General features: G+C 47.5%; 1 protein-coding gene across 1 annotated transcript in view; it reads right to left on the minus strand.

Moving 5' to 3' along the window:
• The window catches only part of LOC149459183 (uncharacterized), a 262,257-nt gene that overhangs the window by 146,368 nt on the left and 91,847 nt on the right, over window positions 1-24,042 (minus strand). Inside the window, exon 15 of the mRNA XM_089681550.1 lies at window positions 9,307-9,502. Within this exon, the coding sequence (XP_089537676.1) occupies window positions 9,307-9,502 (196 nt within the window). The remainder of the gene's footprint in view (window positions 1-9,306; window positions 9,503-24,042) is intronic.

Below are 24,042 nucleotides of genomic sequence, written 5' to 3' on the forward strand. Positions count from 1 at the left end.
GCCAATCTGTGTTGTAATGAAGACAAACCAATGCCCAAAGAAGCTCCAGAATTTGGAACAGGTGTGTCAAGTTTCTGATCCCCCCCCCACTGCTCTAATTGGATCGATTTAGAAAGGGTAGAAATGTTTACTTATTACAAGACGATTTTATAGTACAGTTTATAAAGCTCTAACTAGGAATGATACTCTGCTGGACCTGGTAAGCTCAAACCATGCACGGCTTTTTACTAATTTCATATACAAACACTGACCATAATATGATTTCACTTAATGTAAGCTGTAAACAATAAGCACATACTGTAAGTTACAAACACTTAATGTTAAGTAGAGCAAAGTTTCTAATGATGAGGGCTGCTCTCCAAGACTCAGCCAATAGATTAGTTATTTTTTTTTGTTCATTAGGCTAAACAAAAAAACAACAACTGGATTCCCTTCATCCAATGTGTGGATGGGGGAATCTTCCCCACTGAGGTATTTTATTCTGACAGCAGACACACTCCCCGGCTGCCATAACATACAGCTCAATGTTTCTAGCTATAGCCTGCTGTGCTCATCAAGTGGGGGAAAGTCCGACAAGCTAGTTGTACAGAAGTCTATTGGTAGAAAGGTACCCACTCCCACTTCCCATGGCAATCAGAGCCTGAAGTTTGGCCCCACACTTCACATGTCCTAGGAGACTGCGGGTCCATTCATAAAGTGCAGCACTCTTCACGCATACACAGTAAAAAAAGGCTTCACTTTAAGTTTCCCTTACTGAACATGCTGGCTCCTGCGCCCAAAGCCGCTTGCAGAATCGGCTCAGGTGAGAAAATTGCAGGATCCCTGGACAGGTAAGTGTCCTTATATTAAAAGTCAGCAGCTACAGTATTTGTTCAATTAAGCTTTGACAATAAAACCTGATTGGTTACTATGCAGAACTGCACCAGACTTTGCACCATGCAGTTTCAGTAAATACCCCCCAGTGTTTTCTATGTGTTCAAATGGCCCTAGTTCACACCAGTGCAGTCAGTTATAGCGCATTCAAGAAAAGTAGAACCTACTGAATTTCCTCTTTATGTAACACATCTGGAAAGCAGCAAAATGCATATAAACACACTGGAAAACATATAAAAGCAACAAAAATGCACCGAAATGCACATTGTAAAATGTCAAAATAAAACACACTGGAACACATCGAAAGCGCATTAAAATGTAAATGCATGTTCAAAAAACCCATTCGGATTGCAAAAATTCCCTTATAGGGGTTTTGTGCTTTTTTTTTTATGGATTAACTAGGTATAGGATTTAGGATAAGCGTTGAATTCTGAGGACTCTTTGGGCAGTACTTTGTCTTCATTACAGCTGAGACCAGAGATGTGAGTATATTTTTCCTGGAAGGGGGGGGCAATAAACACGGTGGTAGATTTACTAAACGTAATGCACTCAGAATCTGGTGCAGCTGTGCATGGTAGCCAATCAGCTTCTAACTTCAGCTTGTTTAGTTACGCTTTGACAATAAAACCTGGAAGCTGATTGGTTTCTATGCAAAGTTGCACCAGATTTTGCACTCTCCAGTTTTATTACATAACCCCCATTGTGTCACTGACAAGGAGCAAAAATGCATATTGTGGGTTCTGCAACTTATTATATTCCATGCCAGTGATTTAGGAAGTATTGAAGCCAGATAAAGACAGGTTACTAGAATTTTCAGAAGAAGGCCAGCAATAACATCTCATATATTTCTCTCAGTACAGATTTTCTTTAAACCTTCACGCATGCAACACATGCTGCAATCAACTTCATTTACAACATTCCTTTATTTAGGAATGAACTATAAAAACATTTTATGTGGTAAATCTTAATTTGTCAGAAAAGCTAATATTCTGACAGAGAATCACTCTGCTTGTAATAAAAGCAGAAACTTACCAATTCCTTAGAGAATGGGCACTTCTTGGATCTTTTATCAAAGCTACATATCCATATCAACTTCACTCTACCAAGCTTGAGCCATTGGCACTTTATACAACAGGTGTAAGTTTTTATACCTTTTTCAATGGATTCTTTTGCAGAGTCATCCCAGGACAACAACTTCTTTTCTACAAGAACATTTATAGGAACTTTCCAGCCATCTGTCTTTGAAAAGCCTGAGTGACAGGACTTTTTTCCTTTCAGCTGATTAAACTGGAATGTGCTGGACTTTTTCACCACAGCAATTGCATAATCCCAATCTGCAGAATATAATAAAGCAATGAATAGTGGAATGCAAATTGAAGTGGTATTAAACCAAAAACAGAAAAATTAATATATTGCAGTTTACTAATCCTTAAATATGGTGGCTGAATTAGTTTTCTATTTTCAAGCTTTTTTCTGTTATTTGCAAATGGTGATCTGGCCAGTTACACATTTCCTGTCTTCAAGTATCTCCACTCTGGATGGAGGAACAACAAAGACACCTTTGTTGCATTGTCAATCTAAAGGAGAAGGGAGTGTTCGATGCACTAGCAAATTTAAATGGAGTTGACTAATGATTTAACCACTTGCCCTCCAGAGGATTTACCCCCTTAATGACCAGGCCTCTTTTTGCTATTTGGCGCTGCACTATTTCAACTGATAATTGCGCAGTCATGCAATGTGAGATTTATGTCCTTTTTTCACACAAATAGAGCTTTCTTTCAGTAGTATTTGATCACCTGTGTGCTTTTTATTTTTCACGCTATAAATAAAAAAACACCAAAAATTATAAAGAAAAATTATATTTTTTACTTTCGGCTATAAATAATATGTAGTAAACTCAAAGTTAGTCATACATTTAGGCCAAATTGTATTCTGCTACAAGTTTTTGGTAAAAAATCCCAATAAGTGTATATTGATTGCATTGTGTGAAAGTTATAGCACCTACAAACTATGGTATAGATACTGCAATTTACGCCATTTTTTTCTAGCGCTGCCCTAGTTTAACTGACAATTGCATGGTCATGCAGTATGGTACATAAATTAAATTTATGTCCTTTTTTCACACAAATATAGCTTTCTTTTGGTGGTATTTGATTGCCTGTGCACTTTTTATTTTTGGGGCTATAAACAAAAAATTATGAAAAAATTAAAAAAAAACAAAACGATATTTTCTCATTTCTGTCATAAAAAATATCCCAAAAAACAAAAATTTTGTCATAAATTTAGGCCAAAATGTATTCTGCTACATGTTTTTGGTTAAAAAAAATCCCAGTAAGTGTATATTGATTGCTTTGTGTGAAAGTTATAGTATCTACAAACTATGATATAGATAATGGAATTTACATAGCTTTTACTTTCTGACTGCTTATCACATTTCTTGAGGTGCTAAAATACCAGGATAGTACAAACACCCCCAAATGACCCCTTTTCGGAAAGTAGACACCCTAAGCTATCTGCTGAGAGGCATATTGAGTCCATGGAAATTTTTTTTTCCACAAGTTGTAATTTAAATGATATATTTCTCACACAAGCCATGGGTATATGTGGAATTACACTCCAAAATACATTCTGCTACTTCTACTGAGTATGGGGATACCACATGTGTGATACTTTGTGGGAGCCTAGCCACATACAGGAGTCTGAAATCCAATGACCACTTTGAAAGCCTGAAGGTGCGCAACTTCCTCACTTCACTTCCTCACTACCTATCACAGTTTTGGAGGTCCTGAAATGCCAGGATAGCACCAACCCCCCCCCCCCCCAAATTACCCCTTTTTGGATCATAGACACCCCAAGGAATTTAAAAAGAGGCATGGTGAACACTTTGCATATCTCATTTTTCTCACAAGGTTTTGAAATATAAAAAAAGAAAAGACAAAATTTTTGTTTTTGTTTTCTTTCTTCATTTTCCAAAAACTTATCTGAAAAATACTCACCATGCTTCTTATCAAATTCCTTGGGATGTCTACTTTCCAAAAAGGGGTCGTTTGGGGGGGTTTGGTGCTATCCTGGCATTTCAGGGCCTCCGAAACTGTGATAGGTAGTCAGGAAGTGTAATGAGGAAATAAAGCCCTTTAAAAACCTGAAGGTGCTTATTGGATTTTGGGGTCCTGTACTTGGCTAGACTGCCAAAACGTCTCTCACATGTGGTACCCCCATACTCAGGAGAAGTAGCAGAATGTATTTTGGGGAGTAATTCCACATATACCCATGGCATGTGTGAGCAATAAATCATTTGACAATTTTGTGTAAAAAAAAAAAAAAAAAAAAACTTTGATCAGATGCTTTTCCAATTTACATATGGCTCTGTTTATATCCTGCGAAACTGAAGTGATGAAATATTCATAGCTTCTGATTTATTAGACTATAGAGATGATTGGCACCATTCTGGTCTCCAATCAGCTCTATGGTCAGCTGGCAGAAACACCAGCTGCATTCTCAGGTCGCCTGACGGCACGAGACTGCCCAAGAAGGCCGTGGAAGGCAGCGGGGGAGGGGGGGTATCGTCTCCTGCTGCTTGTGAAAGCAATCCTGCAGCTAATTAGCCACTAGGATTGCTTTTTAGCCGATCGCCAGCTGAAAAAAACAATACCAGGATGATGCCAGCAGCTGTAGTCATCATCCTGGTATAATCATTCAAAGTCCAGTGATGTACCAGCACGTATTTTTTTAATGCAGCCTGTGGGCTGAATGAAAAAAAGAGAAGAAATCTCTGCCGGAAAAAGTGTGTGGAATGCCCACCATTAGAATATACCTCCCTGCTTCCACCCTCTTCTAATGGTGGGCACACATTAGGTTGCACAGTGTCACATGCACCAAATCCAAGACTGTACAAATGTCTAAATAGTGGCATGCTTGAATAAAAATTGTCCACCTTTAAGTGGTACCACATATGGAAAAAGTCCCAAACTATCTTGTCACTACTCCCCATGTAGTCTGGGCATCCAGGGGGCTCCATGTGACTATCTTTTCCCTCATAAATCTGAAATGCATATGTATAGCCTGTTGCCCTCTCACAGGTCTTATACATATTGACCCCATATCTGGCACGCTTGCTGGGGAGAAAGTGCTTGAATGCAAGGCAGCCAGAAAAATTGGTGAAGGACTCATCAATGCAGATTTTTTGCTGGGGAGAATAGACATCTGCCAATTTTTGGTTAAGGTGATATGTGAGGGGCAGAATTTTGTGGAGCCAGTCAAATTCAGGGTCACCCCGAGGACGACAGAGTGTGCTGTCATTGAAATGCATAAAACACATTATACTCTCATATCTATGCCTGGCCATGGCAACAGAGAGCACGGGCATATAATGAATTGGGTCTGTGGACCAATATAGCCACAATTAATTTTTTTTAGTAATGCCCATGTTGAGGGTTTGGCCCCCGAATAAATTTAAATTGGGAAACCGTAATGGGTTTCCATGCGAATGGTCAGGCAAGGTTTGATTTTCGGTTGGTGGCGATAAATTGTGCATATAAATTGCTTTGATCCACAATCAATGCATATAGATTTTCCGTGAAAAACAGCTCCAAAAAATCAAGGGGAGTAGTTAAATTTGCTGTTTCCACCTGAATTCCGGGTTGGACAGTGAATGGGGAAAGTATGGGTGCTGCAGAATTTGTGGGCTGCCAATTTACAAGCACATCCGAAAGGATATTAGGGGCTCTACGGACCTGTGTGCGAATTCTTGGTGGCTGCGGGACAATACTTGTGCTCACCACCACACCAGCTTGTACTGCACTTAAGGGACTCGCCACGTCAACAAGTGATACTGCTGTCTTGGTATGGGAAAGACCAGGTTGTACTAGGCTGCTGGTGCTCGCCAGTTCACCAAAAGGTAGAGCAGGACTAGTACTGGCACTCTGCTGCATATGAGAGTCATCAAAATTTACCAGCAAGTGCTAGCAGAGATCAGGCCTGATTCTGCAAACACTGCGGTTTTGTGTGCAATGTATCAAGTGACAGTAACCTACAGACACTGCTATTGCTGAGGGAGAAGGGGGGAGTAGGTGTAGGGGCTAACCGCAGGTGCTGGGACTGATCCTGCTAATGCTGTGTTTTTGGGGACACTATACTAATGTGAACACTGGTATAGTGCTGAGCTGATCAAAGATATTGATACTTTCAGACCCTATACTAGCAATAGAGGTTTATTTTGTATATGAGCGTGTTCCTGGCAATCAAGGGGTTAAATGTGATTACTGGTGTACTGATGGCAATCTGACGCTATCTGGGATTTTGCGCACCTGTGGTGCCCTGTAGCAGCATTTCTGCTATAGGGCTGTCAGGAAATAGATAAAGAAGCGGTTTGCGTTACAACACTGCGTTACTTTAACTGACAATTGTGCGGTCATGCAACGCTGCACCCAAATGAAATGTACGTCCTTTTTTCCCATAAATTGAGCTTTCTTTCGGTGGTATTTGATCACCTGTGCATTTTTATTTCAGGCACTGATGGGTGGCACTGCTGGGCAGCACTGATGGGTGGCACTGACGGTCCTTCAGGGACCAATCAGGGATCACATGAATCGGGACTTCACACAGAGTTCCCATACAGCGATCGGTGTTCCGCTGTGTCCTCCGGATCGCGGTGCCACATGCTCCCAGGGAGCGCACACAGGCAGTGAATGCGGGGGTCTTTTACAGTATAAATGGCGACCCACTTCGGCAGTGCTCCCGTCCAGCTGTTTATGTACATGGTATGGAGGGGAAATGGTTAAATAAACATTTTGACCTCTGAGTCTGATGATATGTACCAGATTCAACCACTAATAGTATATACATCTCTTCTGTCTGTTATTTTCGCAGTGGATTAGAAATGTTGTTCTCCAAACATATAGCTGGTTATTTATATTAACCACTACATATACTGTAGATGAAAATTTTTTTTTTAACTTTACATATTAACTAAATTACTGTATTTTTCTCTCCATAAGATGCACCTTTTTCCCCCCCAAAAATGGGGGAAAATGTATGTGCGTCTTATGGAGTGGCTGGCCCAGTATTCCCGCCGCCGCTGTTTTAGAATACCGGGCCATTCGCTCGGCTCTGCTGTGAAGAAGAACCCGCTCCTCTGTCCTACCTGTTCCTTGGTCCAGCGGTGTCCTGCTTCCATCGGCCAGCTTCTCTCCCTCGCGCCAGCATCTTCAGTGTGGGCACCTGGCTGTGACAGCTTGCGGCTTCTGCATGTGCGAGAAGCACTGCGCTCTGTGAATGGCCCCGTAGTCTTGTGGGACCTGTCACGTGTCCCACAAAACTACGGGGAGGGAGGTGGGAGGACAACTCCGTGGAAATGGTTACCTGTCAAATTCGGGTACCTGCCCCCTCCCCAAAGGTCCGCAGCCTCTGGTCATCTCCTGTACTATGTCCGCAGCCTCTGGTCATCTCCTGTACTATGTCTGCAGTCTCTGATCATTTCCTGTACTATGTCTGCAGTCCATTGGTTCAGAATTTTTATTTTCTTGTTTTCCTCCTCTAAAATCTAGGTGTGTCTTATGGTCAGGTGCGTCTTATGGAGCGAAAAAAATATGGTATATTCCAAAATTTTTTTGAGGTTTTTCTCAGATTAATCGAAACAGTAATCAGCCAACTAATTGATTATGCAAATAACCATTAGTTGTAGCCCTGATATATAAAAATATATATTATATTATTTTTTTCCATTTACAGTGCTCAGCATAAATGAGTACACCCCAACAGATTTGTCAGAAAACCTTTACTTTCCTTTCAGAATCAACATTTTCTATGGGACACTATACTGCAAAATACTCCCACAAATGTGGGCCATTGATTGCAAACAAGATTTGTCAATTTTCACACACAAAAAATTATTTTTCCTAACAAATTAATTCAAGACCATGTTACCAAAATGAATACACCCCAATGAAAGTCTTAGGAGCAAAGCTAAATTTTAGACAACAAAACCCTAACAAGAAATCAGCTACAGGGGAGTCTAATTATTCATTAAACAGGTGTCCAGCAGACAGTTGATTATAAAAGGGTGTTACTTAAAGAAAACCCCTTCCCATTTCATGCTGTCACTACATGGAAGAGAAATGTCAAAAGGTCTGTGAAAGAAAATAGTTTCTTTACACAAAAAAGTTGAAGGCTACAAGAAGATCAGCAAAGCTTTACTAATTAGTCAGAATACTGTAGCAAAAGTGATACAAAATGTTAACAAAGATGGAACTGCAACCATCTCACAGAGACATCCAGGCCATCTCACACAGACATCCAGGCCATCCATGGAAGTTAACACCTCGACAGGAGTATCTTCTGCTGAGAAAGGTTGAAGAAAAAACAAGTTCACCGCAGTTAGCTAAAGAAGTAGAAAGCCAAACTAGGCATGGGTGTCATCCACGAAGGAAGCCTCTACTAAAGCCCATGCACAAAAAAGCCCACCTACAATTTGCCAGGACCCAGGCTGAAAAAGAAGAAGACTACTGGGACTATGGAGTGATGAGACCAAGATAAATGTTTTTGGAACTGATGGCTTTAAAACTATGGTGTCGCAAAGGTGAGGAGTACAAAGAAAAACGCAGTCAAACATGGTGGTGGCAGTGTCCTTTCATGGGGCTGTATGAGTGCTGCTGGTGTCAGGGAGCTGCATTTCATTGATGGTATCATAAATTCACAAATGTACTGCTCTATATTGAAAAAGAAGAGGCTACCATCACTACGTGCCCTTGGTCATCATGCACTTTTCCAGCCTGAAAATGATCCAAAACACACAACTAAGGCCACTGTTGCATTTCTGAAGAAGAACAGGGTGAAAGTGATTCAGTTGCCAAGTATGTCTCCTGATCTGAACCCAATCGAACACCTATGGGGCATTCTGAAGAGACAAGTTGAGCATCACTCTCCATCCAGCATCCAGGCTCTAAAAGAGGATTTTCTTGAAGAATGGAAAAAGATAGATGATGCAATATGTCACCAACGTGTTCATTCCATGCCTAGAAGACTTGGTGCTTTCTTTACAAATCATGAAGGTCATACAAAATACTAGATGGAGCAGTTTTTGTTGTGGAGTGTATTCATTTTTGCATCAACTAATTTGCGTAAAGCTGAAGATTTTGTAATCTAAGTTATATTATTAACCTTACTTTCATATAATGCACTGAACAACTGTTCTATAATACTGTTTTATAAAAATTTTAGAAATTGTTCTTGTGTTCATTGAGATATTGATTAGAATCTTACTTTTCAAAAGGGGTGTACTCATTTATACTGCGCACTGTATATATCTAATAAGAACAATATAAACTTTCTATTCATTTACGTGTTGCTTCAAGCTTTAGAAGTAAATACCAATGGTGTATATATTTCTTAATGCGTTACATGGACGAGAATGGAGTCTTACCATGCCTTTCACATGTAGCTCGTGTTTGTCCAGGTGGAGTTTTTGTTCCAGCAATCTCGTCACCCATTGTACCAACACACCAGCAGTGCCCGGTGCTGCCATGACACTGCTGTGGTATGTAATTGCCCTTTTCATCACATTGTGGAATATAATGACCTATCAGCTTCTTTCCCAGAGCTTCTTGGCGCTGCTTCAAGCATTTTGTCAAGTCTGTCAACATATACAGAAAAGATTAATGATAAATGAAGCTCTATGCAAGTAAAAGTTTCTGAATTTATGAACAGGCTTGGAACTAGTGCAGGAAATACTAAAAAGATGCAATCTGTAGACTATGAATGGATAAGCTAAAAACCAATGTGCCTCAGTCACTGAAGTGACTAATGAAAGTGATAACACAACAATGTAAATGAACTCACAATATAGTGACAAATAATTACTGTGCCATGGTCACTTGAGTGACCTATACAAGTGATATCTACAAAAGAACAATAATAAAGACCCCTATAAATATGGGGATGAAAACAAACACGTGATAGTGCCACTCCAAATCACATAAACACACTGGATGCTCTAATAGTCTGTAATTAAATTGATAAGTGCTTCATATAAACATGCAAAGTGCAAATGGTGTATATAAATCTGTGAAAGTGTCAGCACACTTCTTCCACTGTGGCTGCAATGCCTTCTCACCTCCTTTCGGTGACCCCAAAGGGCCAGAAAGCATTCAGGATCACCCTGGATCCTTTACAATCCCAGCTGATATTAATCCACCTGCAGTTTCTCTCCAAAATAATCTCCAGGTCCCCCAGATAGGATATTCCGCGGAATATGTATCTCACCACCACAGTGAGCAACAAAAGAGATCCTCCATAGTGTAGTATTTAGTAGGCAAAACTCCTTTATTTAATATGTATCAATACACTCACATTTAATGCAGTCCCTCTTCCTCTCCTGATGTGTGGGTGTACTGCATGTATGTGTGGGACTTCCTAGGTGTGCCAAGATGGCGTCCAACACCGGAAGTGCGTCACCGCATACCAGAAGCTGCGTATTGGCGTACCTACGCATTACGTCACTGTAACTCGTGACTTCCTCGGGGTATGCATCCACAAGAAATGGAACCCAGTTTTAATCAGTGTGAACTAATTTGAAAATGAACCAAAGGCAGTCCAGCTCATATCTAGTGGTTGGATGCTCATTAACATTTGGCCATACAAGGTATATATGACTGGTTGACTATATGACTGGTTGTACTAAAATAATTGAGCTTTTTTTTTCAATCTTTGATTAGTGACTCAATTTATGTTTTAGTAGGGTAAAATAATTGGTTTAATTTGTGAAACATTTAATTACTTTAGTATTCACAAAGGGATATCTGCATAAATTAAGGCGTCTATGTTTGGAAATACGATATACAAAAGAGGAGATTGCAGTCTATGAATAAAAGGGTCACTTGTTTCCCAAAAACACCAACTTGGAAATTAATGATTTTATATAATCATTCATCAGGATGTAAAACTAAGAATTCAGCTTGTGGTTCCCATGACTGGTGGTCCAAAACAAATGTACATTTTGTCTCTTTATTAAAAAACTGTATCTGCGACATATCAGAAGATCCTCATGTTGGAGGCATTTTTCCAGGTTGAGTTTATTTTCCTTTAAAACACCATCAGAAACTATTGCTGCCATTGCACTGCTCTGTCTTGTAGTTGCCCTTTTCATTCTACTCATGTGGAAAATGTCCCTTTGATAGTTCCTCTCCTCTTAGACCTTCCTTTGTCAAATCTGTCAGTATGTACAATCAATATTCAAAATATGTTTTGTGGCGTAAAGCAATCGATCTGAAGCTGAAAACTGAAAAGTACATTATGCCCTTCAGGAATTCTTGCCTGGTGGGATATTATACACACAGATTCAATTTTTCAAGACATCATAATCCAAATCCTTGATATTTACATTAGGCTGGTGTCTCATATTGAAGCTATAAAAAAGTTTTAAAAAAATACTACAGTCCCTTTCAATTGAAATACAATTATAATGCATACTTTTGCTCAAATCAGTGTGGCACATGTCAGCATCCCAGAATAACCACATCCCAGTATAATTTAGGCTAATCAACAAAAAAGCTGCTCCTGAGTTCCTACATGTGACCTGAAGCATACATAGCATGGTTAGGGGCAATCAGTAGTATTGTATGTGTTTTATGTAATCGGAGATTGAAGATTGCTTTCAATCAGACCATTGAATCATTAATATGAGTGTATCTTACCTCCTTAAGCTTGTATATTATACAGTCAGGTCCATAAATATTGGGACATCAACACAATTCTAACATGTTTGGCTCTATACACCACCGCAATGGATTTGAAATGAAACAAACAAGATGTGCTTTAACTGCAGACTGTCAGCTTTAATTTGAGGGTATTTACATCCAAATCAGGTGAATGGTGTAGGAATTACAACAGTTTGCATATGTGCCTCCCACTTGTTAAGGGACCAAAAGTAATGGGACAGAATATTAATCATAGATCAAACTTTCTGTCAGGAATGGACTCAGCACTGGTGGTGGGACTCACCTGCCATGTGGGCTGCAGTACCAGGGCTGACCAGCGGGTGCTCTCAGCAGCCAGAAGCTCACTCCTGCAGTCAGCCAACACCTGGGGCTGATTACAGGAGGTGTATTTAAGTAATGACCAGGCCTGTGATCAGTGCCTTGGTGTATGGTTCCCATGAGCCCCTGTACCTGGTATCCTGTGTTCCTGGTTATCTGCCTAGTTGCTGACCCTGCTTTGATCCTGACCTCTGCTGACCATCTCCTGTTGAACCCCTGGCTTGCCTGACCATCCTGCCTGATCCTCTGTACCGTGCTGCCCGTGAGTTACTGAACCCGGCTTGTGACCCTGACTATTCTCTGCCTGCTCCTCTGGTACCTCACTGCCCGCACGTTGCTGACCTGGCCTGCCTGACTACGCCTGACGCTACCCAGACGATCCATCCATCCCGCACGGATCCAGTGACTACTGTCCAAACCTGCCAGCCCCTTCACATCAGGCTTTCCCCCGGTACATACCCTTGGCGGTCCCCTCTTCCACAGTTGGGTGCACTCAGAGGCCGCGACCTGGTCTCAGTCCTGCGCCAAGTCCATCCCCACCATCAGGGGCTCTGGTGAAAAGGCAGACTGGGGCTTAGACTCCGCGCCCTGGGGAATCCTGGTCTGTGGGTCACTAGAGATCCCGCCGGGCCGTGCCTGACGGTACCTTATGGCCCGCCTGGCCATTCCACCTCTCCAGCCCTGACTACGCCTGTGTTCCTGAAGCCTGCTACTTCCCTGTGTCAGTCCACACATTTCTGGTCACACCCCGATCCCTGACACTGTCACTTTTTAATACTTGGTTGCAAATCCTTTGCAGTCAATTACAGCCTGAAGTCTGGAACGCATAGACATCACCAGACGCTGGGTTTCATCCCTGGTGATGCTCTGCCAGGCCATTACTGCAACTGTCTTCAGTTCCTGCTTGTTCTTGGGGCATTTTCCCTTCAGTTTTGTCTTCAGCAAGTGAAATGCATGCTCAATCGGTTTCAGGTCAGGAGATTGACTTTGCCATTGCATAACATTCCACTTCTTTCCCTTAAACTCTGGTTGCTTTTGCAGTATGCTTTGGGTCATTGTCCATCTGCACTGTGAAGCGGCGTCCAACGAGTTCTGAAGCATTTGGCTGAATATGAGCAGATAATATTGCCCGAAACACTTCAGAATTCATCCTGCTGCTTTTGTCAGCAGTCACATCATCAATAAATACAAGAGAACCAGTTCCATTGGCAGCCATACATGCCCACGCCATGACACTACCACCACCATGCTTCACTGATGAGGTGGTATGCTTAGGATCATGAGCAGTTCCTTTCCTTCTCCATACTCTTCTCTTCCCATCACTCTGGTACAAGTTGATCTTGGTGTCAGGGAATGGGAAGAATCTGCACATGTGTAGAATCCTGACAAAACGTACAGGCAGGCGGGCAGTAGGACCCAGGCGTGCCTGTCACCAATGGCGGCGCCTGTCAGGAGTTGGCCGGGCTATTTAAACCCAACTCTTGCAATTCTCTTGCAATTCTCAAGTGCCGTGCTGTATGGTCTTACCTGTTTTCCTGATTGTAGATTGTTTTGTTGCCGACCCTGCCTGACCCTGATTTGCTGTACGTCTCCTGCTCTGATCCCTGGCTTGTCTGATCATTCTCCTGCTTAACCTTGTACGTTCTGACCTCCTGTTAACGAACCTGGCTTGTGACCTGTTTATCCCTCTGCCTGCTGATTTTTTACTACGCCGCCACCACTGTTACCGACCCGGCCTGCCCGACACTGCTCCTGTTACCTCCTCACATCAGACTCTCACCTGCTATACACCTCCAACGGTGCTTCCACCACAGCTGGGTAAACCCAGGGGCCACGACCTGGTCTCGGCCTGCTCCAAGTCCATCCCCACCATCAGGGGCCCTGGTAAACAAGCAGATCGGAGCTTAGATTACGTGCCTTGGGGGAATCCGGTCTGTGGAGTGCTAGAGGCTACCGTGGTTGGATCCCTGACAGAACCATACGGCCATGTCAGAGTCTGGAGGAGGACCTTCACCCTGGGAAGAGATGTGCCAACACCTGGTGGCACTCACTTGAGCAGTGAAGACCCTGGAAGAGGGATACAAGCATCTGGAGGGACAGGTCCAGAGCTTGGCCGCATCGGTACCCACAACTTCAGGCACAGTGGGTACGCCTCTGGCCATGGGTTCAGCGGGGTCTGCCGCTGGAGCAGCATTTACTATCCCTCCGCCAGAGCCAAGAGTACCGACCCCTGAGTGGTTCAATGGGGACCGAGGGAAGTTCAGGGCCTTCCAAAACTCCTGCCGGCTGCAACCCCGGACCTTCTCTTCTGAATCGGTGAAGGTGGGATTTGTTATATCCTTGCTGCAGGGTGAACCCCAGGGATGGGCTCATCGCCTGATGGAGGCCCACCACCCGCACTTGAGTACTGTTGCCACCTTCTTTAAGGCAATGGCACAGTTGTACGATGACCCGCACCGAGCTGCCTCTGCTGAGGCAGCTCTCTATTCCTTACAACAGGGACGCCGGGCAGCGGAGGACTATGCTGCTGAGTTCAGGCGATGGAGTGGAGATACACAGTGGAACGATGCAGCCTTACGCCACCAGTTCTGGTTGGGACTGTCAGAACCGCTGAAGGATGAATTGGTGAGAACAGGAGTCCCAGACTCCTTGGAGGGTCTAATTATTCGGGCCATCCAAATGGATCGCCGACTGCGGGAAAGGAGACAGGAGAGGTCCAGCCAGGGACAGAGAACCTCATGGATGCAGCCAACAGTACCAGTCATGCCAAGGGTCAGTGTTGACAATCGGAGCCCAGAGCCATCAGAGGGGGCCGAGCCTATGCAACTCGGCTTGATGTGGCCTACTCTTTCTACCAAGGAACCACAGAGGCGTCAGGCAAATAACCTGTGTCTGTACTGCGGAGCAACGGGTCATATGTAGAGATGAGCGAATTATTCAGAAATTCGATTCGACTGATTCGGCGAATTCGTGAAAAAATTTTGATTCGAGTCGAATATATTCGCTGCGAATTTAACTTATAAAAGGGTGTTTCTAGGCTTCAGAGAGCCTTTATATTAGTGCAGAACACTGTACCTTTAATTTAAATGCCCTTGGAGTCTGCTGGGGAAGAGAAATAATACTGTCAGTCAGTATGACATGCAGATGAGTGCCGTCGATCTTAGAATCACCGCACACTTCACTCATTTGGGCAGTCACGGGGCCAAAACCAGAGTGTGGAGCCACAGTGTGGCGGTGGAGGCAGCAGTAATGGGAGGCCATACAGCACCCTATGACAAAATGGAACCCACCAGCAGTGTGAGGAGACCTGAAAGTGGCACATGGCAGAGTGTGGCGATGGAGACAGCAGCAATGGGAGGCCGTACAGGGACCCATGACACACTCTGGACCTGGCAGCAGCATGAGGAGGCGGTACAGGGGCCAGTGACAGATTACGGGCCTGGCAGCAGCATGAGGAGTCGGTACGGGGGCCCATGGCAGATTACGGGCCTGGCAGCAGCAATGGGAGGCCGTACAGGGACCCTTGACACACTCTGGACCTGGCAGCAGCATGAGGAGGCGGTACAGGGGCCCATGACAGATTACGGGCCTGGCAGCAGCATGAGGAGTCGGTACGGGGGCCCATGACACACTCTGGACCTGGCAGCAGCATGAGGAGGCGGTACAGGGGCCCATGACAGATTACGGGCCTGGCAGCAGCATGAGGAGTCGGTACGGGGGCCCATGGCAGATTACGGGCCTGGCAGCAGCAATGGGAGGCCGTACAGCACCCTATGACAAAATTGAACCCACCAGCAGTGTGAGGAGACCTGAAAGTGGCACATGGCAGAGTGTGGCGATGGAGACAGCAGCAATGGGAGGCCGTACAGGGACCCATGACACACTGTGGACCTGGCAGCAGCATGAGGAGTCGGTACGGGGGCCCATGACACACTCTGGACCTGGCAGCAGCATGAGGAGGCGGTACAGGGGCGCATGACAGATTACGAGCCTGGCAGCAGCAACTTGGACAGGAGGACGTTCAGCTTCTGCACCGTCGGGTGCGTGCTCGCAAACTGTTGTCTCTTGGAAACGGATTCCAAGAAAGACTGCTGACGGAATCCGTGAAGAGGAGTAGCAGGAGAAGGAGCATCTGAACGAGCGGAATATGCCAACAAGCGACAACAGGGGCCCATGACAGATTACGGGCCTGGCAGCAGCATGAGGAGTCGGTACGGGGGCCCATGGCAGATTACGGGCCTGGCAGCAGCAATGGGAGGCCATACAGCACCCTATGACAAAATGGAAACCCACCAGCAGTGTGAGGAGACCTGAAATTGGCACATGGCAGAGTGTGGCGATGGAGACAGCAGCAATGGGAGGCGGTACAGGGACCCATGAGACACTGTGGACCTGGCAGCAGCATGAGGAGGTGGTACAGGGGCCCATGGCAGATTAGGGGCCTGGTAGCAGCAATGGGAGGCCCGTAATCTGCCAGCACTCTATGACAAAATGGAACACACCAGCAGTGTGAGGACACTTGAAAGTGGCACATGGCAGAGTGTGGCGATGGAGACAGCAGCAATGGGAGGCGGTACAGGGACCCATGAGACACTGTGGACCTGGCAGCAGCATGAGGAGGGGGTACAGGGGCCCATGGCAGATTAGGGGCCTGGCAGCAGCTATGGGAGGCCCGTAATCTGCCAGCATCCTATGACAAAATGGAACCCAGCAGCAGTGTGAGGAGACCTGAAAGTGGCACATGGCAGAGTGTGGCGATGGAGACAGCAGCAATGGGAGGCGGTACAGGGACCCATGAGACACTGTGGACCTGGCAGCAGCATGAGGAGGCGGTATGGGGGCCCATGGCAGATTACGGGCCTGGCAGCAGCTATGGGAGGCCCGTAATCTGCCAGCACCCTATGACAAAATGGAACCCAGCAGGAGTGTGAGGAGACCTGAAAGTGGCACATGGCAGAGTGTGGCGATGGAGACAGCAGCAATGGGAGGCCGTACAGGGACCCATGACACACTGTGGACCTGGCAGCAGCATGAGGAGTCGGTACGGGGGCCCATGACACACTCTGGACCTGGCAGCAGCATGAGGAGGCGGTACAGGGGCGCATGACAGATTACGAGCCTGGCAGCAGCAACTTGGACAGGAGGACGTTCAGCTTCTGCACCGTCGGGTGCGTGCTCGCAAACTGTTGTCTCTTGGAAACGGATTCCAAGAAAGACTGCTGACGGAATCCGTGAAGAGGAGTAGCAGGAGAAGGAGCATCTGAACGAGCGGAATATGCCAACAAGCGACAACAGGGGCCCATGACAGATTACGGGCCTGGCAGCAGCATGAGGAGTCGGTACGGGGGCCCATGGCAGATTACGGGCCTGGCAGCAGCAATGGGAGGCCATACAGCACCCTATGACAAAATGGAAACCCACCAGCAGTGTGAGGAGACCTGAAAGTGGCACATAGCAGAGTGTGGCGATGGAGACAGCAGCAATGGGAGGCGGTACAGGGACCCATGAGACACTGTGGACCTGGCAGCAGCATGAGGAGGTGGTACAGGGGCCCATGGCAGATTAGGGGCCTGGTAGCAGCAATGGGAGGCCCGTAATCTGCCAGCACTCTATGACAAAATGGAACACACCAGCAGTGTGAGGACACTTGAAAGTGGCACATGGCAGAGTGTGGCGATGGAGACAGCAGCAATGGGAGGCGGTACAGGGACCCATGAGACACTGTGGACCTGGCAGCAGCATGAGGAGGGGGTACAGGGGCCCATGGCAGATTAGGGGCCTGGCAGCAGCAATGGGAGACGCCCGTAATCTGCCAGCAACCTATGACAAAATGGAACCCAGCAGGAGTGTGAGGAGACCTGAAAGTGGCACATGGCAGAGTGTGGCGATGGAGACAGCAGCAATGGGAGGCGGTACAGGGACCCATGAGACACTGTGGACCTGGCAGCAGCATGAGGAGGCGGTACGGGGGCCCATGGCAGATTAGGGGCCTGGCAGCAGCTATGGGAGGCCTGTAATCTGCCAGCATCCTATGACAAAATGGAACCCAGCAGGAGTGTGAGGAGACCTGAAAGTGGCACATGGCAGAGTGTGGCGATGGAGACAGCAGCAATGGGAGGCGGTACAGGGACCCATGAGACACTGTGGACCTGGCAGCAGCATGAGGAGGCGGTATAGGGGCCCATGGCAGATTAGGGGCCTGGCAGCAGCTATGGGAGGCCCGTAATCTGCCAGCATCCTATGACAAAATGGAACCCAGCAGGAGTGTGAGGAGACCTGAAAGTGGCACATGGCAGAGTGTGGCGATGGAGACAGCAGCAATGGGAGGCCGTACAGGGACCCATGAGACACTGTGGACCTGGCAGCAGCATGAGGAGGCGGTACGGGGGCCCATGGCAGATTAGGGGCCTGGCAGCAGCAATGGGAGACGCCCGTAATCTGCCAGCAACCTATGACAAAATGGAACCCAGCAGGAGTGTGAGGAGACCTGAAAGTGGCACATGGCAGAGTGTGGCGATGGAGACAGCAGCAATGGGAGGCGGTACAGGGACCCATGAGACACTGTGGACCTGGCAGCAGCATGAGGAGGCGGTATAGGGGCCCATGGCAGATTAGGGGCCTGGCAGCAGCTATGGGAGGCCCGTAATCTGCCAGCATCCTATGACAAAATGGAACCCAGCAGGAGTGTGAGGAGACCTGAAAGTGGCACATGGCAGAGTGTGGCGATGGAGACAGCAGCAATGGGAGGCCGTACAGGGACCCATGAGACACTGTGGACCTGGCAGCAGCATGAGGAGGCGGTACGGGGGCCCATGGCAGATTAGGGGCCTGGCAGCAGCAATCGGAGACGCCCATAATCTGCCAGCAACCTATGACAAAATGGAACCCAGCAGGAGTGTGAGGAGACCTGAAAGTGGCACATGGCAGAGTGTGGCGATGGAGACAGCAGCAATGGGAGGCGGTACAGGGACCCATGAGACACTGTGGACCTGGCAGCAGCATGAGGAGGCGGTACGGGGGCCCATGGCAGATTACAGGCCTGGCAGCAGCAATGGGAGGCCCGTAATCTGCCAGCACCCTATGACAAAATGGACAGCACCAGCAGTGTGAGGAGACCTGAAAGTGGCACATGGCAGAGTGTGGCGATGGAGACAGCAGCAATGGGAGGCGGTACAGGGACCCATGAGACACTCTGGACCTGGCAGCAGCATGAGGAGGCGGTACAGGGGCCCATGGCAGATTACAGGCCTGGCAGCAGCAATGGGAGGCCCGTAATCTGCCAGCACCCTATGACAAAATGGAACCCAGCAGCAGTGTGAGGAGACCTGAAAGTGGCACATGGCAGGGGCATGATTCATGGCGGATTTAGTCAGTTGTGTCAGGAACTGGTGGTTTGAAATCCAGACTAATCCACGCCTGATTCATTTTCACAAACGTGAGTCTCTCCACACTTTGGGTGGACAGTCGTGTCCTCCGCGGAGTTACAATACCTCCTGCCGCACTAAACACGCGCTCCGATGCCACGCTACTGGCCGGGCATGACAGCCTTTCAAGGGCAAATTAAGCCAGTTGGGGCCAAAGGTCAAGTTTCGTTGCCCAGTAGTCAAGGGGATTGTCTACCTCGGTTGGCAGGGTGCTGTCAAAGTAGGCCCAAGCCTGTTGTTTGAGCTCCTGCTCCAGGTCCACCTGATGCTGCTGCTGCTGCGGCTGGTTAGTAGTTTCCTCACTGCGCTGGTGAAGAAAGCTACTCATGATCGACTGCAGACTGAGGCAGCCGCTGCTGGTGGAGCTGCCACTGCTCCTACCACCCCACCCCTCCCCTGCTGCCATGGCAGCGGAACGCGAGCGCACAGGGCCCACAGTGTCTGAGGATGGACGTTGGCGCAGAAAGGCAGAGACCAACTGACTACATAGGTGGTTTTTATAGTAAGTTATTTTGGCCTCCCTCTCAGCAGGTGTGAAAAAGGCCACCATTTTTGAACGGTAGCGAGGGTCCAACAAGGTGGACAGCCAAAAGTCATCCCTCTGTCTGATGGTTATTATTCTGCTGTCGCTACGCAAGCAACCGAGCATGCTATGGGCCATTTGTGCCAAGGAATGCGAGGGACTCCCTGCCTCCATCTCCACAGCATACTGCCACGGTGCGTCTGGGTCCTCCTGCTCCTCCTCTACCAGATGCTCCTGCTCCTCCACTCCTGTCCGCTGAGTGGAAAAACCACCCATTTCACTCAATAATTCCTGAGCACCAATGTCCTCCTCTACCTCCTCCTCTTCTTCCTGTCCTGCCCCCACAGGGGTCATGTGGCGTTGAGATCTGTGCGCCACGTCTACCGCACCCTGACCAGCCATTGTTAACAGCATTTGTTCCAGGACGTGCAACAGAGGAATGACGTCGTTCATCCCATAGTCCTGCCGACTCACGAATAGCGTGGCCTCCTCAAAGGGCCTGAGCAAGCGGCAGGTGTCACGCATGAGCTGCCAATGGCTGACATCGAAGTTACACAGGGGAGTACCTTTATCCACTTGTAACATCAGGAAATCGGTGATGGCCTTTCGCTGTTCGTAAAGGTGGTCTAACATGTGTAGGGTTGAATTCCACCTTGTTGCAACGTCGCAGATCAGGCGATGCTGTGGAATTCCGTTCTGCCGCTGCAGCTCAAGGAGGGTGTGCTTTGCGGTGTAGGAATGGCTGAAATGCATGCAAAGTTTACGTGACATTTTAAGGATGTCTTGCAGTGGGATGGTGGATTTTAGGAACCGCTTGACAACCAGATTGAACACGTGAGCCATGCATGGCGCATGGCACAACCTTCCTTGACGCAGAGCAGACACCATGTTCTTTCCGTTGTCGGTCAACATGGTTCCGATTTTCAGTTTGCGCGGAGACAGCCATCTGTCGATTTCTCTGTTCATTACACTCAGAAGTTCCTCCCCTGTGTGACTACGTTCGCCAAGGCATACCAGGTGCAGCACAGCGTGACACCGTTGCGCCCTGCACATGTGATATGCCGGTCGGGTAATGGGACTTGGCACGGGGGTGGCGGCTGAGGACACGGCGGAAGAAGAGGTGGTAGAGGCGGACATGTTTGCTGGACCAAGGACGTGCAAACGTGGAGGCAAAAGCGTCGTGACCTGTCCAAGTTGCTGGTGCGGCTGTGCCGGCACCACGTTCACCCAGTGTGCCGTAAATGACATGTACTGTCCCTGACCGTAGTTACAGCTCCACACGTCGGCGCTGCCGTGCACTTTGGCAGAGACCGACATGCTCAAAGACTGGCCCACCATCTCTTCTACATGTGAATGCAGGGCTGGCACTGCCTTTTTGGCGAAAAAATGCCGGCTTGGCACTCTCCACCGCGGCGCGGCACAAGCCATCATTTCTCGGAAAGGTGCTGAGTCCACCACTTGGAAAGGGAGGGACTGCAGCACCAGCAACTTGGACAGGAGGACGTTCAGCTTTTGCACCGTCGGGTGCGTGCTCGCAAACTGTTGTCTCTTGGAAACGGATTCCAAGAAAGACTGCTGACGGAATCCGTGAAGAGGAGTAGCAGGAGAAGGAGCATCTGAACGAGCGGAAGATGCCAACGAGCGACAACTCCCCTCAGCAGAGGTGTTGGAGCCTTGACTGGCTGATAGAGGGCGATTGACGTCGGGTGACGGAGCAAGTAACGGAGCGGGTGATGGAGCGGGGGCTGGGGCAGGCAGAACCGCCGTATCTTTATCACGGTTTTCCCAGGCCACCAAATGGCGAGGCTGCATATGCTGACGCAACGCTGTAGTCCCAACATGGGCCCCCTGGCCACGCTTGACTTTCTGGCCACATAGTCGACATACGGCTACGTTTACTTCCTCGGGCAACTTGAGGAAAAATTGCCACACCGCCGAGTAGGAAACTTTGCCCCCGCTACTCCTCACTGGCTGACTGCTACTTCCTCCGTGCACACCGGCACCACTACTGGCCGTGGTGGTAGGCTGCAGTGGAGCTGGTGCTCTACTCCGTGGCCGTTTGCCTCCACTGACACTGCTGCGACCCTGCTGCCACCTGGCCAACCCACTGACTGTTTTGCTCGCTGCCAAGCTGGCACCCTCTTCTCCTGATGATGTGGAAGAAATTGCCTGATGACGACGAGGCTGCCAAGTGCGATCAGCCTCCTCATCATCAATTAGGGTCTCCGCCTCACTACTAGCCCCCTCGGCTGCGTGTGGGTCAGGAGACAGACCTGTCTCTAGACCGGCTACCGAGCCACTCTCCTCGCCAGTACTTCTTTGCCTGGCTGCTGAAGAGGCGGATGTCTCCCCCCGTTCCTGACCGCCCTCTGTTAGCTCTTCCTCACTGTACAGTGGGGCTGAGCCCACAGCATGCGATACTTCGATTGGTGAGGGAACAGCAAAGGACAGGGGCAGGTAGAGGACACGTGATTTCAGTGGGCTTGCTCCCGGGCCATGCCAACTAACGGTTGTGTCTGACGTACCCACCGACCGTTGGCTGTAGGTGTCAGAGGTGACCTGGGAAGAGGAAGACGACCGAGCCAACCAATCGATGACGGCAGGGTTGTCGGTGGAGACACGACCGCTGGATGACACCGGGAGCAATGGCCTCTGGCTGCGACTAGTGCTGCCTCGACCCCTTCCTCTGCTGCCACGTCTGCTCGCTCCTAAAAAATTGCCTCCTCTGCCACTCCTCTGCATGTTGTCTGACATACTCTTTAATTCAACGATTCTGTGTCCCTGAGTAACAATTCTGTGTCCCTGAGTAACAATTCTGTGTCTGTCCCTGAGTAACAATTCTGTGTCCCTGAGTAACAATTCTGTGTCCCTCAGTAACAATTCTGTGTCCCTCAGTAACAATTCTGTGTCTGTCCCTCAGTAACAATTCTGTGTCCCTCAGTAACAATTCTGTGTCCCTCAGTAACAATTCTGTGTCCCTCAGTAACAATTCTGTGTCTGTCCCTGAGTAACAATTCTGTGTCCCTGAGTAACAATTCTGTGTCCCTGAGTAACAATTCTATGTCCCTGAGTAACAATTCTGTGTCTGTCCCTCAGTAACAATTCTGTGTCTGTCCCTGAGTAACAATTCTGCGTCCCTCAGTAACAATTCTGTGTCCCTCAGTAACAATTCTGTGTCCCTCAGTAACAATTCTGTGTCTGTCCCTGAGTAACAGTTACTGAGGGACACAGAATTGTTACTCAGGGACACAGAACTGTTACTCAGGGACACAGAATTGTTACTCAGGGACACAGAATTGTTACTGAGGGACACAGAATTGTTACTGAGGGACACAGAATTGTTACTGAGGGACACATAATTGTTACTCAGGGACACAGAATTGTTACTGAGGGACAGACACAGAATTGTTACTGAGGGACAGACACAGAATTGTTACTGAGGGACACAGAACTGTTACTCAGGGACACAGAACTGTTACTCAGGGACACAGAACTGTTACTCAGGGACAGACACAGAATTGTTACTGAGGGACACAGAATTGTTACTCAGGGACACAGAATTGTTACTGAGGGACAGACACAGAATTGTTACTGAGGGACACAGAACTGTTACTGAGGGACACATAATTGTTACTCAGGGACACAGAACTGTTACTCAGGGACACAGAACTGTTACTCAGGGACAGACACAGAATTGTTACTGAGGGACACAGAATTGTTACTGAGGGACACAGAATTGTTACTGAGGGACACAGAATTGTTACTCAGGGACAGACACAGAATTGTTACTCAGGGACAGACACAGAATTGTTACTGAGGGACACAGAATTGTTACTGAGGGACACAGAATTGTTACTGAGGGACACAGAATTGTTACTGAGGGACACAGAATTGTTACTGAGGGACACAGATCTGTTACTCAGGGACACAGAACTGTTACTCAGGGACACAGAATTGTTACTGAGGGACACAGAATTGTTACTGAGGGACACAGAATTGTTACTCAGGGACACAGAACTGTTACTCAGGGACACAGAACTGTTACTCAGGGACTCAGTAACAATTCTGTGTCTGTCCCTGAGTAACAGTTCTGTGTCCCTGAGTAACAGTTCTGTGTCCCTCAGTAACAATTCTGTGTCCCTCAGTAACAATTCTGTGTCCCTCAGTAACAATTCTGTGTCTGTCCCTCAGT

The sequence above is a fragment of the Staurois parvus genome, unplaced genomic scaffold (assembly GCF_062004578.1).
Source record: "Staurois parvus isolate SC_StPar_1 unplaced genomic scaffold, SC_StPar_1.0 ptg000270l, whole genome shotgun sequence".
Taxonomy (NCBI): Eukaryota; Metazoa; Chordata; class Amphibia; order Anura; family Ranidae; genus Staurois; species Staurois parvus.